At 42.1% G+C, this 22816-nt stretch overlaps 3 protein-coding genes across 3 annotated transcripts; 1 reads left to right on the top strand and 2 right to left on the bottom strand.

Annotated features, from left to right (window-relative positions):
• Positions 1–12619: 12619 nt before the first annotated feature.
• On the bottom strand, positions 12620–13034 carry BYT42DRAFT_616407 (uncharacterized protein; the record flags this gene model as incomplete). Its single annotated transcript, XM_051572063.1, has 2 exons — positions 12620–12636; positions 12710–13034. 2 exons carry the CDS (start codon positions 13032–13034, stop codon positions 12620–12622), a joined length of 342 nt encoding a protein of 113 aa, XP_051421368.1.
• Positions 13035–13314: 280 nt separating this feature from the next.
• Positions 13315–13613, bottom strand: BYT42DRAFT_616408 (uncharacterized protein; the record flags this gene model as incomplete). The annotated part of the gene is made up of 3 exons (XM_051572064.1): positions 13315–13331; positions 13403–13490; positions 13563–13613. 3 exons carry the CDS (start codon positions 13611–13613, stop codon positions 13315–13317), a joined length of 156 nt encoding a protein of 51 aa, XP_051421369.1.
• A 6290-nt stretch (positions 13614–19903) lies between these two features.
• Positions 19904–20330, top strand: BYT42DRAFT_471985 (uracil-DNA glycosylase-like protein; the record flags this gene model as incomplete). The annotated part of the gene is made up of 2 exons (XM_051563570.1): positions 19904–20042; positions 20122–20330. Coding segments are annotated over 2 exons (348 nt in total), but the record flags the coding sequence as incomplete, so codon positions are not given.
• Between the last annotated feature and the right edge of the window lie 2486 nt (positions 20331–22816).

The following is a 22816-nucleotide window of genomic DNA, read 5'->3' on the forward strand; positions in this document are numbered from 1 at the left end:
ATGTGTATCAGCCGCATGCACAATTCTTGAGATGTGTATCAGCCGCATGCACAATTCTTGAGATGTGTATCAGCCGCATGCACAATTCCCGAGATGTGTATCAGCCAGCATGCACAATTCCCGAGATGTGTATCAGCCGCATGCACAATTCCCGAGATGTGTATCAGCCGCATGCACAATTCTTGAGATGTGTATCAGCGGCATGCGCGATTCCTTGAGATGTGTATCAGCCAGCATGCACAATTCCTTGAGATGTGTATCAGCCAGCATGCACAATTCCTTGAGATGTGTATCAGCCAGCATGCACAATTCCCGAGATGTGTATCAGCCAGCATGCACAATTCCCGAGATGTGTATCAGCCAGCATGCACAATTCCCGAGATGTGTATCAGCCAGCATGAACAATTCCCGAGATGTGTATCAGCCAGCATGCACAATTCCCGAGATGTGTATCAGCCGCATGCACAATTCTTGAGATGTGTATCAGCGGCATGCACGATTCCTTGAGATGTGTATCAGCGGCATGCGCGATTCCTTGAGATGTGTATCAGCCAGCATGCACAATTTCTTGAGATGTGTATCAGCCAGCATGCACAATTCCTTGTGTTGTGTGTGTCAGCATGCACAACCGTTGTTGGCTTCACTCCGCCTTCCAAAATGGGAAATTGGCTCTTCTAGCCGCGCTTTATTCTCCGCTTTCAATTAAATGTTTCTCTGCTGCCTAATCTACTACTCTTCATATCCTTTTTCCTTCGTATTATGTGCCGTGCCTATCATAATCCTGGTTGGCTCCGCTCCAATTTCCAGATTTATTCTCTCTACTTTTCTGATCTCCAAATCGTGCATGTGGGCAGAATTGTTAGGCTTTTGATAGGCGTTTATACCAAGGGGATGGGCGTACCCCATTGTTCAGCTTCGTTCGGCCAACTTCCGTATTTGATTAAGTAGCATTTTTTGGAATTTCCCAACAGTGTAAGCTGTAAATATCCCAAAATCTAATATTGGCATCAGTTATCACCCTCGACCAAAAATACATCGGAAAAAGATGTAGCTACACTTTTATTATATTATGAGAATAACACATTACTAGGAGCTTGCTTTAATACTCGTTGATCCTCATACCTTATAGCGTCATATGCTTTGTTCATGGATTCCATAAGTTGGGAAATTGAATTAATTCTCTAGTAATGTATTCCCCTCCCTTATTATTGACATAGGTTGTGATTCCCATCCTCTGTTCCTTTGAGTTCAGATCAGATTTGTAGCATATTTGCCGTGTCTAGGTATGATATATGATGATAAAAACGACATTTTACATACATCCATTCCTCTTTTATCGCATTATATACATGTCACAGATAAATCCATAGGGATTATACTTGATGAATACCCTCAGAATGCTCGCAGCGGAAATATATTGAGTTGTACCACACTCAGATCCTAATCAGTGAAGAAGAACCCTCATGTCGATCTTTACTCAGGAACCGACCTTTGACATAAAACAATCGTGCCATAAAGTAATCATGCGATCCACATTCACAAATTCATCGTCTCCTGGTCATCCGAAAGTGATAAGGACGACCGTATCCTCTCCATTCGTCCACAGTACATTCAGCGGCGATATCTACAGGATAAACGATTTCTTATGGGACGTTCATTTCAAATAACGATTCATCGTAAGCTATATAAGCAGACATGGAGTGAAGAGTTGACCTGGACCGTTTTTCTTCATCTTCCCTTGTTTCTCAATAAATCAGAATCTCAAAAAATTGAGGTTCTCTCTGTTTTTATCTTCTATTTCATTCACAAACACCAAACCAGAATCCTCGTGTTATGCACTGATTTTGGATGAATCAGTGCAACTGAACAAGACAGTGGTGTTAAGTGCTTTCGCAAGACAAAACAAGACGAGAAAAGGAACAAGAATAAAAACAAACAGGAACAAGGACAACGAGAACCAAAAACTAGGATAGGAACACACAGGACAAGACAAAATGGAGAACAAATAATATGATAGTATACACAATTCTCGACTGAGGTACGGATTTTATACTAATGGATGCGAAACAGAACAGACAACGATAATAAAATAAATAAATGAAACGCAGAGCATGACATGAGATGGAGCATAGGTCAACTAAAGGAAAATACAACGATAGAGGGGAACATGAGCATAAGCATAGGGATAAGCGCATGGAGCAGCATGGCAACAGTGAGGAGCGCGCTTGAGCCAATAATGTACATGATCATGCATATTGCCAAGACAACGTGTGCGCGAGAATGGTCATGGCACCTCGTAGCATCTCTTTTTTCGTCGTCAACAATGAGTGAAGGACGCACTCTGGCAAACGGGCCATCGATGTAGAAATTTCTGCCACGAATGACAACGCACGAGAAGGTCTCGGCCAGCAAGCGTTCCTTTCCCCGACAATGACCGCTTACTCTTTTTCACGACACCCATTAATGTGCTTTCATTTTTTATACATTATATGTATATATATTTTATCCCCCCCCCTTTTCGGATTATGGCCTATATAGTAAAGCTTGTTACTACCGTGATCGTCAAATAAAAATAAAATTTTCACCTAACGCTTTTCAATCACTCGAGTCACTTGAAGAAGGAAAACCAAGCCTGAAGATTGACGATGATTTTTAGTTTCTCTTTTTGAGTTAGTTTTTGTTGTTGGATTTTTACAGTATCGTTGTCCTCTCCATTTAGTTGTTCCATGCTTTGCCTCATGTTGTACTCTCCATCGAATTTACTTATTTTAATCTTGTTATCTGTTCCGTTTCATATTACCTTAGTATAAATATCCTATCCGTCTCATAAAATAGACCTTCGTCAAGAATTGGGTGTATTCTCTCATACTAGGTTGATTTCCATCTTTCCGTGTCCTTCTGTGTTTCTCATCTTCGTTTCTTGTTCTGCTTGTCCTTGTCCTTGCCCTTGTCTTTTCCTCACCTCGACTCGTCCTTACCGTGTGGAAGCATTTCACACCGCCCTCTTATCTAGTTACACCGACCATCCCGTAGTCTGCATAACAGACGGATGAAGCATGGTTCATCGTTTCGTCACCTTGTTCCTCCTGCTTCTCTTCTTCGTCCTTTGTCTCACGCTTAGCCTGCGGCGTGGCATTGTGGCGTGCTGAACGTAATCTTCGTCTGTATAATTTGCTCATACTAATGAACATAGCCACTGGAAGGTTTGCGGTGGCTGTAGATCCTCGGAAGTCGACAGCGTAAGATTTGCAGGCGAGGGGATGGAATGGGGAAACGTAAAATGTAACGGTCCGATCCATAGGACCGAGCCGAAAAAAAAGGCTGCTTATTCGAATGTAAAGTGGAGTGATTTATTCTATTTGAAAAGACTTATGGGATGCTGTTCATTCAATAAGTGAGTACTTTCCTTTACCTTTGAGTGAGCGAACATGTAGTTGAAGTTTCGGACTGTCCGGTAGTTTAAGTGATAACCCTATCTTCTCCCTGATATCTTTTCTTTGTAGCTTTTTCCAGCGCCTCGTGCCCGCCACCCCTTTTTAGTTTACCGATAAACGCTTTTGCGTGCCTCTGCTATATATCCAAAATACATCTGTCAATAAGCACACTGATTAGTGTGTGTCTGCGGCGTCGCAGGCTCATTGCATATCCATTACTTACACGAATATTGATGAAGAGTTTTGCAAGGTTGCGAGCTGGGCGGATATCACAAAGTTGGTGGTGCTGGGTCCGCATTCAGAAGGGCGCGCTCATCTTTTGCAGATGCTTCCGGTGACCAAGGCATGAAAGGTAGCCACACCGGACAACTTCGATGTGGTTACATTCCCCTCCGTCTGCTCGACAGTGACAACAGTCATGGTATTGGCTTGCAGCATGGGGCTCTTTTATAGCGGGATGAGGTAGAGAGTGCCCATAATGCCGAGGACGTTAGATGACGCGCCCTCATTGAGGAAATTCGATTCTCTTGAAGATGATCATCCAGTGGGTCACGGCCGTAGACTCCATATTAAGAATAGCGCAATTGTCATGTCAAAGATGAGTGACCCAGGGAGGACTTTGGCAACACCTCGGTGTGGCTAAATTTTCCAGACTGCACAAGCTGTCATCAAGTTCTGTGTAAGTTTGGCCGTTTTAATATAGAAGATCTAGCCAGATTTCCAAGAGGATTCTGCTGTCGTTCCGCACAAGGTTCGGTTCCAAACATTATCGCTTTCGGATTGGCAAGGAGAGTTTTAGGGGTTGCGACTTGCCAAGTGAGGTTAGTAACTGATTTACAGGCTTAGGGATAAAAGGACATTGATTTCAACGTATTTAATTTCGCCTTGACACAGAAATCGTATCATAGTAGGCAGCTGACAGCAGAGTGCCCGTTTCTTGTTCAAGTAATCTTTGTCTTTCTTGTACAGCGAGTAGGAAAGCCTCATCACAGGAGCGTTCAACTATTTCGAAGGGACAAGAATATGGTAAGGAACAGTCATCCAGAGAAAGAAAAAGTCTTTTACTTGAGGCATACCGCTGAACTTACTTGTTTGTAGTAATGTTGGGCGATTTTCCTCGCCAGCAGAATCCGGTTACAGACCTTCCTCCCCTTTGGGTAAGACTCAGTCGATTTCAGTGGTTGCGAATTGATAAGTGTGGATTGTAACTAATACATGAGTTTTCTCGGATAAAGACATTGATTTCGACATTATTGCGATGAGTCAACGAAACAAGATACACATCATAGTATTCAGCAGACAGCGGCAGTATCGTTATTGTGCAAGCCACTCATGTCTGTTTCCTGCGCTCAACTACTAGAAAAGAGAATAATCAGAAAAAAGAACAGATAAATAGTGCCTTAGCATCACTTACACTCGTTGGCTTCCATGTGCGTAAAACTAGGAAGCGCAGAAAAGGGATGTGCGTGAAAGAAGGGCGATGGATTGTGAGAAAATCCCATCATCTCATGAAATTATTTTGATTGGACATAATTAATCGACTTCTAGTGTGTCCGATGAGACAAACGTGTGATTGGCTGAAGCAAAAGCAACAAGCACCGATCAAGGCGAAAACCTCAAATGTCTGTAATGAGATCTTCAAGGCTACCGTCGAACAGAGCTTTGCCATTGCCATGATAAATTACTTTCTCTGACTGTGCTCCTATATTTTGCCATTTATACTTCAGTCCAGCCGTTTAAAAGACTAATCCATTTATTTTCAGTAAAGGGAGCAAAGGCTCCCTGTGTCTGACGGTAGAATCTTTGCTCTTTAGTGCCACTATTATCTCGCAGCACTGGGGATGAGGATTGAAGTTGACATTAAGATGAGATTCCACTTCGTCATCCGGACCACCTGACGAAAATTCTGGACCAATAATACGCCTTCCGGAGGCAGAGGGATCAATGCTGTACTGTATTAATGAGATTTCGCTGTTGACTTTTTGTCTCAAAGACATATCTCAAGGACTTAATAAACTCCATTCAGAATGCCGCAAAAAAATTATAATAGAGCGAAATCAGGATTGATGGCGACGAGACCCTGTGACAAGACGGAACAGAGAAATCGGGCAATGTAAAGATCCAAACGGAAGTATGAACGGACGGTCACAAGCAAGACGGCGTTGTAAGAAAGGACCGCCATGGTCATGGCTGTTAATTCTCGTACCTGAGTCCTTCCATCGATGCCCCTTTTTTCCCACCAAACTTCACACACTGATGTTCATTATTTCGCCTTTTGATGTTCGTCACTTCACCAGTTGACGTTCGTTATCTCTCCTTCCGATAATCTCCACTTCGCTCAATGACTTCTAGCTTGATTGATTTAGTATAATACCCTTAGTTTTCGATCCAAATAAATCAGGAATAAATACACCAGCATGCTTCTTTTGATCTTTTTGACCCTCAGAGTATTGCATTCTGCCTTTTCTTCTATCTCATATCACTTTTCAGTTCAGACACAATGTGTCTTCCGCTCTTCGCATTTTTCCTTTTTTTACTTTCCCGTTTCCAACAAAGGATTACACCCAATGATCTGATATAAGTCGATCTCAGTATACCTGTGGTTCATTTAAAAATCAATGAGAACGCAAATTCTAACCACTTTATCTTAGGTCGATACCTCTAATAATGGGTCAAGTGAGATGTTACGGTATTTTGCTTTCCGCAGAAAACGGGCAAGACAAAACAAGACAAGGAAGAGATATGTCCAGAAATTGGTTGAACAAGATAATCTGACACCATTTATTATAGCGATGATGGAATATTTATATCTAAATAAAAATATGAAAACAATATGCACTATATGCAAGAGTGTATTGCAAAGACGACATGATCTGACTGACAAACCATGACAAAAGTCCGTAATTAAGGTAAAAATTCCCTGGCGATTAGTGTTTCAAACGGAAAACGCGCAACATCATAAAAATGTAAGGTACTTTTTTTTTTCTTGGTGGAACCTGGAGGCTGTAGCTGTGCTTGGCGATTGTGGTATATCCACTACTTGTCGTATTATCCATCCTAGACTGGTGTTCCCAAACAGGAAAGATCGGGATCTAGACGTGTTTCCATTCTGAGTGAGCTTCTCCATTAGAACACCGATTGAGCCTCTTCATCCATAACTTGGATCTATCGCCGAGATCAATTCATACGGGTAAAACTGTCACATCACAGCATGTGGATCCTTCCTAATACACCTTATAACCGAGGACTGCTCACTGATAATTATTAATTGCGACTCAAGACTAAAGTATAAATAGGCAGATCACATTAATCGAAATAAAAATGATCCAACAGTCTCAAAGGATTCTCATTGTCTCTTTTGTTCTAAATTCTCTCATATATCACAGCGATGAATCGCCACAAATTGCAGTGGGTAAACATTCGAGTGGATACAAGATATATGAGAGGGACGCCATTTTTTATATGGCGCTGTCAATCAAACACACAGGTTGTCTTCTTCCCTCTCAGTTATCCACCTTTGTCTCATGAGTGTTCTGCATTTCATTATCTATTTTATTCTTGTTGTTGTTCCGTTTCATATTGCTGTACAATAAATATCCTACCTGCTGTTAGGGTTATTGGCGGTTTTGAATATCATAAGGCCGTTGAACTTGCCGAATTTGTTGAGTAAGCGGACCAAAATATACTACAGTCAACATATATCAGATCGTTGTGCGTATCATTCGTTGAAAACGGAAAGAAAAAAGAGAAGAAAAAAAAAGACACGTTGCGTCCGAATTAAAAATCGAATCAGAAAAAGGAATGAAAACAAGTGCAATATTTCTAAGGATCGAAAGGTAGGTGAGTTGTGTTGTATGTTATTGACCGTGTTTATTTGGATCGGAAACTGAGGGTATTTATACTAAACCAACTATCGCTGAGTGAAAAAGAAAATCAAGAGTGTTGGAGTGAAAATCAAAGCGTGAGGGAGCGACATTTAGATAAGAAGTAGCGAACACCAAAAGCTGAAGGATACCAAAAATCAAGATGTGATGGTGCGATGTTCAGAACTTGAACCTAAGGGCATATGGGCATGAGGACTGGCAGGTACACAAACTGGGCGACCGACTTCCACAACGCCGTAATAGCGCTTCAAGTGTATCTATCGATGAATATCCCTCTCAAAGCGAATGCCCGTTGAATGTACATCCATTAACACCTGCTACTGGTAATCCCACATAACATAAGCATGAGTAAGTCCACTGTCATTCCTCTTTGGTATTTGATCCAGAAGATGCCATTGTCGAATGTATCCCTCATAACGAGTATCCGGGCAACGGAAAATCATATGTAGGCATACATATGTTCCAATTTCAAATGAACGCTGTATCATAATCGCGAGTAACTTCCACTATAGATTTAGTCCTGTGTAGATACACAGAACACATTCACCAACTGGGTTTCTACGATTCTCTGAAACTCGATTTAAAATAAGCCCTTATCATGGGAGGACAACAATTTTTCCTGTCGACGATCAACGTAATGGCCGCAAGTGTCCGGTTTGACAAGGGTTGTGCTTTGTATGGACGACAGATAATGACGCTGAAAAATATTTACAACCTGAACACACCTTCTTCGTGAGAATATGGTACAGAGCATACTTCGGCTCGTTTGCAAGCTTACTCCAAGGTACATTCATTTTTCTTTGGCTTCAAAAATTAGTTTGACGTCGGCAGCGTTCAACGGTAGATGTTATGTGAATGGTGGAGAGGATGATGAGGCACGACTCACGGTTGGGTGGCGACAGGAAAAAAAAAATTCTTGAGTTGTGGGTCGGAGTTGCAATGAAGGGCAGCCGACTGTGGGAAAGAGGGAAAACGGGCAGTTCTGGGCGACAGAAAAGGCAAGAGCAGGGTGTTTCCTAAAGCGCGTGTTCGTGTAACAGGGTGCCATTGTTTGCGCGGTGTTTGGATTACCATAAACAGTATTTTCGTGTAACGTTACACAAACACAGATATGCCCAATTGGGTGAAAATTTTGAATTTTGCAGTTGTTTGGATGGCTGAGAAGGGCAGTTTGGGCAGTAAAAGGCAATGATTTAGGTTAAGCTCTTGTTGTTTTTTCTCTCTTTTTCCCTCCCTTTTCCTTTTTCTCTTTTCTTTTTTTCCTTTTCTCTTCTTTTTCTTTCCGTTCACTTTCTCTTTTTAGTGACCGGTCGGCAAATTGCCTTTTATTGAAAGTGGAACTGATGTGGTTCAAGAAGACTACAAATGGCAACAGCTGTTACCACTTTGAGAAAGTGACGCACAGTTCATGGTAACCAAGCACAACAGCCAGGTTTGCAGTGCAGTGACACATCGCCATAGCAACCGAGGCTCAAGGCGACACTTGTGAAATCAGCAAAGAAGGAAAACGAATGAATAAGTACCCTTTCTTTTCTGGGGATTTTTTTTTTTATTAAGATGGTCCAAAGCGACCCCTCATGTTGCGGTGAACGACTCACATGGGATACTATTCTGATTTATTTTTTTGGTTGGCCTGAACATCATTTCGGATTTGAGCATTCACGATATCATTTTGGGTACAAGTGGAATTTATCATTGAAAAATGTGACTTTATTCACGACGAAACTTGAAGCATGATTCTTTTCTACTTATTGTACCGCGCTTACCTTGTTATCATCAAAAAGCACTATCGACACTTACACTTATTGCCTGTAAAGCTGAGAGAATAAAAGCCATGGACAGTCTGCCTTGCATTTTGTTCAAGGTGAGTAATTGTAACGATCAATGCTGAGGTAGACAGATTTCAGGAGGTTTGCACAGCCGAATTTTCTTGCATCGTTGGTATCAGCACATTCTGCCATCATCCAATGGCATCGTGACGAAAGACTTCAACATCCCCATAAGAACGTCTTTTCGTTGTCATACTTCTTGTGCGATCCTGAGTCTCGGCAATACTGAGTCTTGGCGATCCTTTCCGTTGTTGACGAGGCAAGCATACAGCCACAGATGTTGCCTGATTTGGGTGATCTCATACAGTGTGTGTCGGAGAAAAGTTTGCGACCAGAGGGGAAGCCTTGGTATTTCCGTCAACCACACAAGTGAAGTCCTCAAGAAAACCTGTCACCGATTTCCGGAGCAATCGCCAAGACCATATTGGTGTCAATGTTCGGTACAACGGATGAAGAGTCTGCTCTGCGTTGCAGGCATCGAATTCAAGGGCGATGATCAAGCAACTATCTGCGGGGGGCCATGATAGACTTGGGGGTAGTTACAGCTTGCTTTGCGCCCACCAGTTGTAAATAACGGCGGTGCTTTGTCTGCCTTTCCAGTTTTCTGCAAAGCATGCTGACCGCAACTTGACTGCATTGGTCGTTGTTACAATCGCCATCAGGATCAGTTATCTTCATCGTGACAGGGTGACATGATGTTCCCGGACACATGCCAAAAGCCTGGCGAAGCAATATTTTAGTACCAGGATGAGCGGCCTTGATTGCAAAACAAACACTTACCATAAAGGGACGACTAAAAAAAAAAAGAGAATTCATATCGATTGACGCCAGTCATCCGTACCTCATGCCACGTCCACCACGGATACTTGGGCTATTTTTCGGGCGGCTCTCTCTGTCGTTTAATCGTTGTATGTTTCAAAGCGACGACCAAGTTTCCCTTGCGTGCCAGGTTGACCAGATGAGCAGAGATAAAAGGTAAACGGCAGATGCAACGCCCAATCTCCCCGTGAAAAGCGCCAAGTATCACAGACAATGAGGTGACCCCAAACAAGAGCTTGACTGGTGATACAAACTAGTCTTTGATTTTCCAACGCCTTCAACACCTGATAATCTTTTGTCCTGCTTTCTTAACCTTGGTGATGCTTCGACGCATCCATCAGTCGGTAGACCATGTCACTATGTGGATAACAGCAGCGCCAGAAGAAGCGAAAAAACCGACGATGGCTTGTACTTCACCCCCCTCAGTTAACCTTGAAAAGGAAATGATTAGTAAAGAGATGCGGGCACTCGGCATGTCACGTAAAACAAACCTTAATCAATCTTGGGCCCAGCCTTGATTAACTCCTTCCGCGTTCCTTGCGTGTTTCGACGGAAGCTTCGCTGATGGTATCTCCATCGGGGTGTCCTTGATGGCAATCATCATCAGCAGAATCAGTCCGTGGCAACATGTCACCCCTTGGGGCCATCGTGGTGCACCGGTCAAAACCTAGGCAAACATTTCAGTACTTGCATACACGACCATGATTAAAAAAGAACACTCACCACAGATAGACAATCAAAAACAAAAGTCAACATTGACCAAAACAAGTAGAAGCGCCTGCCTCAAAATAATCTGTACCCCTTCACCCTATGCACAAGATTCTCTTTAATTTAGTAAAAAAAAAAAAAAATATGATATCGAGTTGCGCTAGTCATCCGTACCTTATGTCGCGTCCACCAGGGATACTTGGATCTTTTCGGGAGGCTGTCTCTGGCTTTCAACCCGTGCATGCTCCAAAGCGACGGCCAAGTTTTTCTATGAGTGGCAGGCTGACCAGATGAACAAAACGTAAAAGCAAACGGCAGGTGCAACGCCCAATCTTCCGTGAAAAGCGCCAAGTGCCGCAAAACAAAAGAGCTTGACTGGTGATACAAATAAGCCTTTCAGTTGCCATACGCCTTCGATATCCCAATGATATCTTATCCAGCCTTCATTGCCCGGATGATGTCTTAAGTTCGCTTTGACGCTTCCGTCGGTCGATAGATTTGGCAACATGTCACCGTGAGCAACCAGCAGCAATGGAACGAACCTCTCCCCTAAGTTAACCTGAAAAGGAATATTTTAGTAAGAGGTGCGGGTACTTGGTCTGTCACGTAAAACAGAAACCTTAATCTTACCTTGCACTCAGCAGTGAAAACAACTGGTTTTGTTGATTGATTTCTTGCGCGCTCGTTGCATGTCTTTCTAGTTTCGACGAAAGCTTCGGAACATACTCATGGTATTTGCATTGGACTTGTCCTTCATGGTAACCATCACCAGGAGAGTCAGTCATCACCACGGTAACATGTCACTCCTTGTGGTACATCGGTCAGAATCTACCCAAGCCATCACTTTCAGTACGACGTTACGTGACTTTGTTAAGAAAAACACTCACCATAGACAGACAGCTCAAAACAAAAGCCAACATTGATCAAATAAACAAAGCGCCGTCAAAATGTTTCTTTGCCCTAACCACGAATTTTCTTTAGTGCCGAAATCTTATTGATTTCAGTAGTCATCTGTACCTCAATTGCATCAGCAGGGGATACATTTATCTTGTATGGACTGTTCTTCAACCGGCACATAAGCAGCGCTCCAAAACGGCTGTCAAGTTCGCCATGGGTGCCAGATTAACAAAGTGAATCACATATGCAACGCCCAAAACCGCCGTGAAAAAATTGCCAGGTATGACAAGGAAACATGCCTTCATCCCCAAACAAATCAGCCTATTTCGTGATACAAGTAAGTCTCTGATGTTCTATCCATGAGTGGTCGACATTGCGATGACTTACCATCCAGCATTCATGCTTCTGACGATGTTTTGGAAAAGCCTTGATACATTTGCCAGCTAGGAACCATGATACTGTGAGTGTCAGCAGCGATGAAAAGAATGAAGAGACGGACGATGGCTTGTACTTTCACCCGTAAAGTTAACCTCAAGGAGAAATATCGTCAGCAAGAGATGCGGGCACTCAGTGTGTCACGTAAAACAGAAACTTTAATTTTTACCTGATGTATCACCGCCAAATACAGAGCCTCCCCCAATCGTTGAATTCCGTTGCTGTTGATTGCTCGGACCGATGATCATTGGCGCCGCCTTTTCTTTTCTGTGAAACTCTTTGATAATAAGCTGCCAGCACCTGCATGCACTCCAGTCATTCCGCCTAATTACCTTATCATTTTCGTAATAATGAACGATCGCCATGCTGATCATAGAATTTCTTGCCGACGATTCTCTCACGCACTATGAAAAATAGCGAAGCTATCTTTGAGTTATCGGAAACGCACCTTTAGTAGAAAACAAAGGACTTACCCATTGAGAAATAAAATAAAGCTATCACCGAGACGCGTCAAACGATTGCCATTGTTTGCACAAAATTGCTTCAGCAGATGTACATCAAGTCGCGCTTATCGCACCTCATACTGCTTCAACCATAAATAAAGGGGCCACCATTACCGTCGGGCGGAATCTGGTGATAATACAAACAAGACCACTCATTAGTGTCACAAACAGGAGAACACTATCAGTCATCAACAACTTACCATTTTTATCTTCATCTCCGTAACGTGAACTTTCGTAAAATCGCGTTCCCAGGACCACCAGGCCAGGCGAATAAACCGTCGCCCCAGATTTGTCACTTATCGTCTGGGTCATCATTGAGAATAAACGCGCCTTGATGGTAGTTCGTGCGTACATCCTAAATTGTTCATGTCGGTTAATTGCTGAGAACATGTCGCGAGAATCTTTGACACCATTCGTACCTGCATGTCGCCAGGTTTGAGCACAAGTCATTGCGGTTGCAGTGAACATTTCGTTTTCCAACGCAGCACCTCGACTTTGTTCCGCAATTGCCGTAACGAGTTCCATGAGTGTCGAATCAGCGAGGTGACAGAAGACAGAAGTTAAATCGCAGTTGTAATGTCAGCATCGTGAAAAAAAAAAAAAAATCAAAGGCGACGAAGAAATGAGAGGAAAGAACGAAAGGGGTGAAAAAAAAAACACTCCACCAAAGATGGAACTTTTTAGTGTCACGAGTGGCCTTCCATGTTCCACCGTTCATCGCCATGATCATGTTCACCGTTATCGCGACGTATTCTCCAGCAAATGGATGAACAAAAACCGGACCAACAGCAAAGCCATTTCAGTTTTAAATTCTCAGAAACCCTTTACAGCAAAAAAAAGTTGTATCAGTAAAGCTTTGGTCTTCCAGGTAAAACCAAACTCTTAATTCTTACCTGGTATATCATCGCCAACTACATCTTTGTCTTGCTTCTTGGAAAACTGTTGCTGTTGATTGCTCGTCTCAGGGTCGATGCCAGTTGTCTACAATAAAAGCTTCGATAATATGCTGTCAATGCTTATATCACATCGCTGATTTTTTTTTGATAAGTTTACCTTGCCATTTGCTTCATGCCAGCCATCAAGAAGGCCACTGTCCGTTGTCATAAGCAGGTCGAAAAAGGAAATAAAGACTAGCAAACCATATTTTTTTTTCAGTACAGCGAAACGCGCCTCCACATTGAAAGTAAAAACTCACCGTAGATGAACGACTGAAAGAAGTTAAAAAAGGGTTCTCCAAAGTAAGGCTGGCGTCTCATATCATTGCAGTCATGAATGTACACTGTTGCTGCCGACAAGAATACTGCAACCAATTAAAATGACCATTAGTGTCAGAACACACAAAAACTGTCTGCTGTCGACAGCTTACCATCTTGACGCGCACGTCTCTGAAGTACCGTTCAGTGATCTTTTGCAGCGTCGCTTTGAACACTAATCCTTTGTCGTTAATATGAGCATTCGGCTGTACATCGCGGCTACATTGTGATTCGTACCAGAGTCATCGCCAAGTCTTCATCTGAACTTTGTTCCTCAAGGCGATTAAGTGCGTATTGCTCGTTAGCTAACAGTGCTGCTTCTGATGACCCAACCCCATGGCGAATCTTTATTCCAAAAAACGGTGCCATGAGTTTGAGTCGGCTAGGTGCACGAAAGAGGAAAAAAATAAAAAATAGGTGTGCCCAACATGGGACCAAACAAAAAAAAAAAAAAAAAAAAGAAAACGCCAGACACACTACGTGTTACAAGTGCTGCAGCGACTTCAGGATGACCTTTTTCAGAATCAATCTTTCACATTCATTGCCAGGACAATGCAATGAACGATGCCTCCATTTACTCTCTCGTCAGTGAGTGTCCCCACCAAGGCGTATGTCTGACGACGATAATGGAAGAAGTGCCGGTACTGGCGATAAAAAGAGGTATAATCAGTAAAGAGATGCGGGTACTCACTCAGTCTGTCACATACTGTACAACAAAAACTGTAATCTTTACCTGATGTATCACCGCCAAATACAGAGCCTCCCCCAAATCGTTGAATTCCGTTGCTGTTGATTGCTCGGACCGATGATCATTGGCGCCGCATTCTCTTTTCTGTGAAACTCTTTGATCATAAGCTGCCAGCGCCTGCATGCACTCCAGTCATTCCGCCTAATTTACCTTATCATCTCCGTAATGATGAATGATCGCCACGCTGATCAGAGAACTTCTTACCAACGATTCTCTCACGCACTATGAAAAATAGCCAAGCCATCTTTGAGCTCTCGAGACGCACCTTCAAGTTGAAAATAACGACTTACCATTGGTCAATAAAATAAAGCTATCACCGAGACGCGTCCAACGATTGCCACTTGTTTGACTTTAGCACAAAATTGCTTCAGGAAGATATACGTCTCATCGCATCTCCTACCGCTTCAACCATGAATAAATGGGCACTGTTGCCGTCACGCGCAACATGACATGATGATGTCCATGATTATCTCGGCGCGTTCTCCAGTAAGTGGACGTAGGAACCTCTGGATCAACAAAAGCGGAACGACAGCAAAACATCCTTTACAGCAAAAACCGTATTAGTAAAGCTTGGTCTTCAAATAAAACAAACTCTTATTCCTTACCCAGTGTATCATGTCTTGCCTCCAACAGTTGGAATCCGTTGCCCATTGCTGTTGATTGTTCCCTTCAGGTCGATGCCGCTTGTCTGCGAAAAAATTCGATGATATACTGTCAGTGCCTATATTACATCGCTGGTTGTTTTTTTCTGTAAGTTTACCTTGCCATCTGCCCAATGCCAGCCGTCGACATGGCGAGTGTCCAGTGTCCAAAGCAAACCGAAAAGAAAGACTAACAAACCATAATTTTTTTTTCAGTATAGCGAAAAACGTCTCGATATTGAAAAATAAAAACTCACCATATATGAACAACTGAAAAGAAGTTGCCAAAAAGATGGTCTCTAAAATAAGCCTGCCGCCTCATTCGTTCCAGTCATGAATGCATACTGTTGCTGCTGCCAAGAATACCGCGACTAAATAGAATGGTCATTAGTGTCAGAGCACAAAACTGTCTGATATTCACAGCTTACCATCTTTACGCGCGCATCTCCGAATTCCGTTCAGTGATCTTCCGTAGAGTCGCTTTTCTCAGAGTAGTGCTGTGTCAGTGCAATGTCGCTTTGATCACTAATCTTGGTCGTTAATAATGAGCATTTCGGCTGTACATCGCGGCTACATCGTCGTTCGTACCTGAGTCATCGCCCAAGTCTTCATCTGTACCTGCCTTCGTCGCAGCGATTAAGTGCGGATGACTCGTTAGCTAACAATGCTGTTTCGAATGACCCAACCCCATGGCGAATCTTTATTCCGAAAAACGGTGCCATGCGTTTTGGGTCGGCCAGGTGAACAAAAGAGGAAAAAAATAAAATAAAAAGATAGGTGCGCCCAACATGAGGCCAAACAAGAGACAAAAAAATATCCCCCAAACAGATTTCGCGTTACAAATGCTGCTGCAATTTCAAGATGACTTTTTTCCAGAATCAACCTTCCCTATACATTGCCAGGACGATGCCAGAGACGATGCCTCCATTTGCTCTCCCTTCAGTGAGCTTTCGCACGCCAACGCTGTGTCCCATCGGCGATATGGATGAAGTGCTGGTACCGGTAATAGCTTATAATTTACCCGTAACGCTAACCTTAATTAAAAGAGGTATAATCAGTAAAGAGATGCGGGTACTCGACCTTCCACATAAAGAAAAAACTTTAATCTTTACCTGATGCGTCTCCATCAGTTACAGTACAGCTTGTGTTGCTCAAATAGTTCGGAATCGCTGCCGAGATCTCGCCATTTTTCCGCGAATTCTGTCCTTGGCACATCACCAGCGCCAACGAATACTGATCATTTAGCCGATCTGCCTCGTTATCCTGTCAACCTATGGAACGATAGACTGTGAAAAAATCATTCTAATAACGCCACATGAAAATAAAACTCACCATGAATCGTCAAGCACAAAAATTGGTCCAAATTAAGGGAAAGTGCCCGGCGCCAACTGGTTGCCTATACACAGAAACTTTTGTTACAATCGGAATAATCTTCAGTCGCCCTTGTCATTGTGCCACTAACCTTGGCTGAACGGATACTGTTGTTGCCGTTTATTTGTGCAATGGAACCCGGTAGAAAAAAAAAAAGGAGAATCCAAATAAAACAACCGCTCTGATGCTACCATAAACATGCGTGAGTGCCACAAGCATAGCAATACCATCAATCATCAACGTCTTACCATTTTGGTCTTCATCTCCGGCTGCGAATTTTTCGCCAAGTTGCGTTTTGTTTTTTTCCCCCAGCAACAACAGTGTCAAGGGAATGGACCGCCATTACCAGTGTGCCAGTTATAAAATTTGTTCACTGATAATGTAAGCTTAGTGTGCCTTGGGCATTGAATGCGTGGGAGATCAGAAAACGTTTACCGGTTAAGTGGGGCTGTCCGAATAAAAAACGATGATGGCAAAAACGAACGTACGGTACAGGTCATTGAGGCTGCGAAATAAAGGACGATTTTGGCGTGTAGCAGACGTTTTGAATAATAAATCAGAACAAGAAAAATATGAGCATTTCGATGCGGTAGAAAGAAAAAATGAGGATATCTGAAATCCACCTTCTGAGCAATGATCCAAATATCGTGCGGCGTTGACGAAGAGCAGAGAAAGATGGTTGCCTATTTTGATTGCTTGGGATCTGTTTGTATTGCCGAAAAAAAAAATTAGTTCCCCCCCGAAAAAAAGTCCCCTTGATTTTGATTTTCAGTGTGAATACAAACCATGAAAGTGTGGCCTATCGATCCTTTAGACCCCTCAAGATTTGAGGCTAGAGGTGCCAGAAAAGTTACCACAGGGATAACTGGCTTGTGGCAGCCAAGCGTTCATAGCGACGTTGCTTTTTGATTCTTCGATGTCGGCTCTTCCTATCATACTGAAGCAGAATTCAGTAAGCGTTGGATTGTTCACCCACTAATAGGGAACGTGAGCTGGGTTTAGACCGTCGTGAGACAGGTTAGTTTTACCCTACTGATGTTGTTATGGTATTGCGACAGTAATTGAAGTTAGTACGAGAGGAACCCTTCATTCAGATAATTGGTATTTGCGGCTGGTTGAAAGGCCAATGCCGCGAAGCTACCATCTGCTGGATAATGGCTGAACGCCTCTAAGTCAGAATCCATGCTGGAAGCGATACTTTTTTGTTGTCTCCTTGGCTTTAGTCGAGTAAGAATAAGCCCCGCTGTGGGGTTGGGAACCGTATAATTGGTATGCCTAGGCTATGCGGAAAGGTGTTGTTTAGGCTGCCTACATGGTAAAACGAATGCATGGAGATGTTAAATCGCATGCAGACGACATGAAACGGACGGGGTATTGTAAGTACTAGAGTAGCCTTTGTTGCTACGATGTACTGAGATTAAGCCCTTGTCATTGAATTTGTTTCTTTTTTCTGCAAGGAAAAGAGACACACTTTCAGTAGATTGATTCGGCATTATTGGGATGGTACCTACTTTGGGGTACTATCCCAATTTTTGTCGTTTAGGCTTTGAGTAGTTACCTAGCAACGGTTTCAGCTTGGCCTATGCAGAGAAATATAGGCTTCCAGTTACTCTAAGTTCTTTAGGTACACTGGGCTGGCTTGGTACAAATAGAAAGACAAATCAAGCGTGGTGGGTGTATCGATGCACGTGATTACCAATATATCACTCTGTAAAATATTGTTTGTGAATTCTCCATGCACAATTGTGTGACGCCGCGTCGCTTCAATGTGTTACCCGTGATGCCACTTGTAATGATCATCATTGATGAATGTGCACGTGCCAATTTCCCTGCTTTTTTTTTTTTTTAGGTGTGTGTGTGTGGATTTCCAAGCCTGGTGTTACGTAATCGAATTGACAGTGTACCTTCCTATAAATAGCTCGATTAAATTGCACGCAAATAAAGAATTAGGACCCTTTCATCTGACCCATTGTGTCACTGTACTCCAGTAATACCGACATTCATTTTGATTGATTTGCATGAATGTTTTTCTTTAAAAAAACTCATTTTGTGTCATCCCTTCTATCAAATTCTGCTCCAATTGATCCTTTGAAGATTCTATGTCCACCAGGTGTCACAGAAGCTCAATTGAGGTTGTCAGAAGCTCAGATGATTTAGGGCAATGATAGCAACATAGTTTTTTTTTTTTTTTTGGCTCTTTTAGCCCTGGCAATCATAAAAATTACTCTTTCTGCCATGACCTTTTCATCGTGATCATTTCCCAGTGGCACTTTCATGGTGACCTTTCTATAGTGATCTTTTTCCAATGACTGTTCTACGGTAATCTTTTTATGGTGGCTCTTCTGTGGTGACATTTTTGTAATGACCTTTTTTTGGTGATCTTTTAGTAATGTCCTTTTAACAGTGTCCTTTTCGTAGTGGCTTTTTTGCAGTAACCTTTTACGATGATGTTTGTACGGTGATCCTTTTACGGTGGCCCTTTTTATGTATGATACCTAGGCATAATCTGATCATTACATCATCTTTTATTTACTCCAATTTTCACTGCCGTCAGCAAATGAAGATCATGTAACCATACACTGTGTGAGTTAAATACACTCACAACTAACTAAAAATGACATTTGTGACTGTACCTTTTCGATCGTTTACTTCTTTGAACTGTGTTCAATGCCTCCCCAACTCACATTAAAAAGAAACGAGAAGACAAAAAAATATTAACGAAAAAAATATTAACGGACGTCGACACGACGACATTCACAATGTAACGACAAATATTTGATTTTACCCTGACTTTTTATTCACAAATATATCTTGTGCAGGATTTTGGGTCAGTTTCCCGAGGAATATCGGTCTTGGTTTACATCACCTTGGGTATCGAAACTATCATCGAAACTATATGAGTTGCCTCCGCTCAAACGTCAATGTCACCCCTCTTTCCTATTACCATTGTCGCTAATAATAATAATAATAATAATTATAAAAACACTCACAAAACTTACTCTTGCTCACAGAAGGTAACAATGATATTACCAACCATAATTAGAGAGAGAAACGACATCCACTGTCAGGAATTTGAAGTGACAAGCTACCCTTACATTAAGTGGTCACCACTGCACACACAGTGTCCGTTGCTTTTGTTACTTTTATCCAAAACCACCAATATTGACAGGTTCATTTGTAAAAGTTGTCTGATTTAGTTCTTCTTCTTTTTGGACGATACTCTACAAAATCACTTTGAGCCCTGTTTCAAACCAAAACCACTTTTTAATATAAATCCACCACATCGTTTTTCTTTCCATATTCCTTCTGTTTCGACCTTTCTGTTGTCACCCTCTTTTATTATTACATCTTTTTACTTTTACCATCATCATGTCCAACTACTTTATTCCTGACCTCGTTAGGTATGATTGCCCTGTTCTTTTTGTTGGAATCAATCCCAGCGACAAGGCGCCCTTCCGAACAAAGAATCACTTTTTTGGGGGCCGCGGCAATTGCTTTTGGACATGCTTCTCAAATTCAGGTACAATTTCACAATTTTTTTTTAATAATAATTAAAAAAAAAGATGTCCACTGAGACCGGTACCTCAACCGTCAAAAAGGCTTGCTTCGAGAACAGTATGATGCCACCGCTGACAAGACAGTCTTTGACCGTTACAACGTGGGGTTCGTCAACCTTGTTCCCAGACCGACGACCACGTCCAAGCAACTTGAAGCGGACGAAATCGCCGAAGGTGTTCGCCACACCACCAATAAAATCAAACGATTCCGGCCAAAAGTCGTATGCTGTGTTGGGAAAATCGTTTTCCAACACCTATTCAACCAAAACCCGGCCATTGGCCCGCAAGACGTTGTCCTGCCCTGGGACAACGGAGCTGGAGCATCCAAAGTTTTTGTGATGCCCAGCACAAGCAAACTGGGGGCCACCTATTCTTTAGAATTCAAGCAACAGTGAGTTTTGAGAAATCGCAAAAACGACTTTATTGCCTTCAATATTTGACTTACACTTCATATTTGACAGAACCTTTTGCGAGCTTACTCACTTTGTACATAACACTTGCATAGCATCCACCTCTGCCACCACCTCCACCTCGACCCTAAATAGACAATAAAGTGTATACCCACTGCGACCTTTGCATAATGACCTTCTTCAACAGTATGCCGGAATTTCTGCTGTGATTGTATTACACCGCGATACCCTGTTGTGTCCTTTTCATGATGACCCTTTTTCAATATACACCGCGATTCTCTGCTGTGTCCTTTTTATGGTGACCCTTTTTTCAATATACACCGCGATTCTCTGCTGTGCCCTTTTTATGATGACCTTGCACTTGTACCAAAACGAACTTTTTAAATGTCAAAAGTTAATAAAAGACACCAACCTCTCTTTCTTCCACGTGTTAATCAATACCTAAACATACATCATCAGGATTGTACAATGGGTATGGATCCTAAAGCAATTCATCGTCTCCAATTGTTGATTTTTTAGAACCTTCATCAACAGAGATAATCTTCTGGCTCAGTTTTTGCCACCGACTTTTCCAAGTAGACAAAGTCCTCTTCTCCGTTTTGTTCGCCCTACCATCAACGCAACCTTCCTTAGCATTTTTTTCTTTCCCTCTTCCTTGTTGAAACCTACTTATTCACGTATGACTTACTGCCTAAGTCTTGACTCTCTAAAATGGTTTTAGAGTAGGATCACCTTTTTTTTTTTTAATCCCCATGCTCAGCACCAACTGTCTTTTTTACCTTTTTCAACTGGTTCAACTTCATCAACGTGGGCATTGCCATTAGCGACAGGTTTAACTGCAGCAACTTGTTCTTCCATAGCATTTTTTTCGACGATATCTCGTTTAATCGCTGCAGCTACTTCTTCTATAAACTTTTTTTTTCTTCTTGTATCCTTCTTCGTATCCGTCTTCAAATCCATGGAAGTATCCATGCCGGTACCCGCCTCGGGCACCCTTCTTGTATCCCTTCTTGTATCCCCGACTGAATCCATTGTTATATGACTTCTCAACCTCGTTTTCGGCTCCTAAAACATCCACGCCCTCTTCTTCGGCGTAAAGAGGTGCTATTTTTTTTTTTTTTTTTTGGATCACCCAAAATCGAATATTGAGTTAGTTTCATCTCTTATTGATTATTCTATTAGAAACTGACTTACTGGGGAAGTTGCATAGATTTGTTTTTTCGACGTATGCGCCATTTTTGTCAACATGTGCGCCGTTGTTTTTAACGTGCATGCCATCTTTTTTAACAAGTACACCATTTATTTCAATAGATCCAACATTTTTTTGAATGTCTGCACCATCACCTGAAGCCGAAGGCGGACACATTGTGGAAAATATGAAAAAGAAAAAAAAAGAGGAAAAAGAGGGAATGGCTCACCACTTGTTTTTTCTTTTTTAAAATAATGATCCCCACACAAAGAGTACACATGATTCCCCCATCACGGTTTACTTCAAAACCAGGTTTCTCTCTACTTTCACACAACTACTCACATGCACAATATTTTATATTTTTATTTTTGGAAAGACAATACATGCATTACAATTTATTTCGGCTGCAAATTACCCGACTCATCCGGTGCTTCATCTTCCCCAGCCTTATCATCTAAACAGTATAACACTTAGTTGACCCATTGCCTTTTAATAAACAACGTTTTCGTACCTTTCCCACTTGCGACCATAATTTCACTCATGGAATAATGTAATTTTGCAAGTGACGCCAATTCCTCCCGATATGAATGAATCGGTTTCTTTTTTTTCGCTGTGAGCACCTCTTCTTCTTCTTCTTTCGGTTCTTCTTCCCATTCAACCCAGTTTTTCTACCCAGTCTTCTATCGATTCTTCTTCTGATGCTGTCTCCTGTTCATGTTTTGGCTCTTGTTCTTCTGCTTTTTCTAATCGTGTCACTCGCTCCTTTCCTTTGGACCTTTTGCCTGAAGGTTTGGGCAAAGATGGCTCATAATGTTTCATCTAAATAACCCTATTACATTTTCGCTCAACCTGCTGCTCAAAAACTCTATGCTGCACACATACTTTCAATTTTCCTAGTGCTATTTTTTTGTAGTTCCGGTCGATCTTTGTTACTTATTTCTACGCGCACAGTTGACGAATCTTGCTCTTCTTCAACCGTGCTTACACTCCTCTCGGCCTCCTAACCAATATTCAGATACTAGTATTGACGTAATGATAATGCTTTCTTTCTTTTTTTTTTTTGCACTTACACTTCCAATGACATTACTACCAACTCATAATCATTAGCTATCGTGCTTTTTGATATGTATATCATTAT

The sequence above is a fragment of the Radiomyces spectabilis genome, assembly GCF_025331425.1.
Source record: "Radiomyces spectabilis strain NRRL 2753 chromosome Unknown BYT42scaffold_10, whole genome shotgun sequence".
In the NCBI taxonomy this organism is placed as follows: Eukaryota; Fungi; Mucoromycota; class Mucoromycetes; order Mucorales; family Radiomycetaceae; genus Radiomyces; species Radiomyces spectabilis.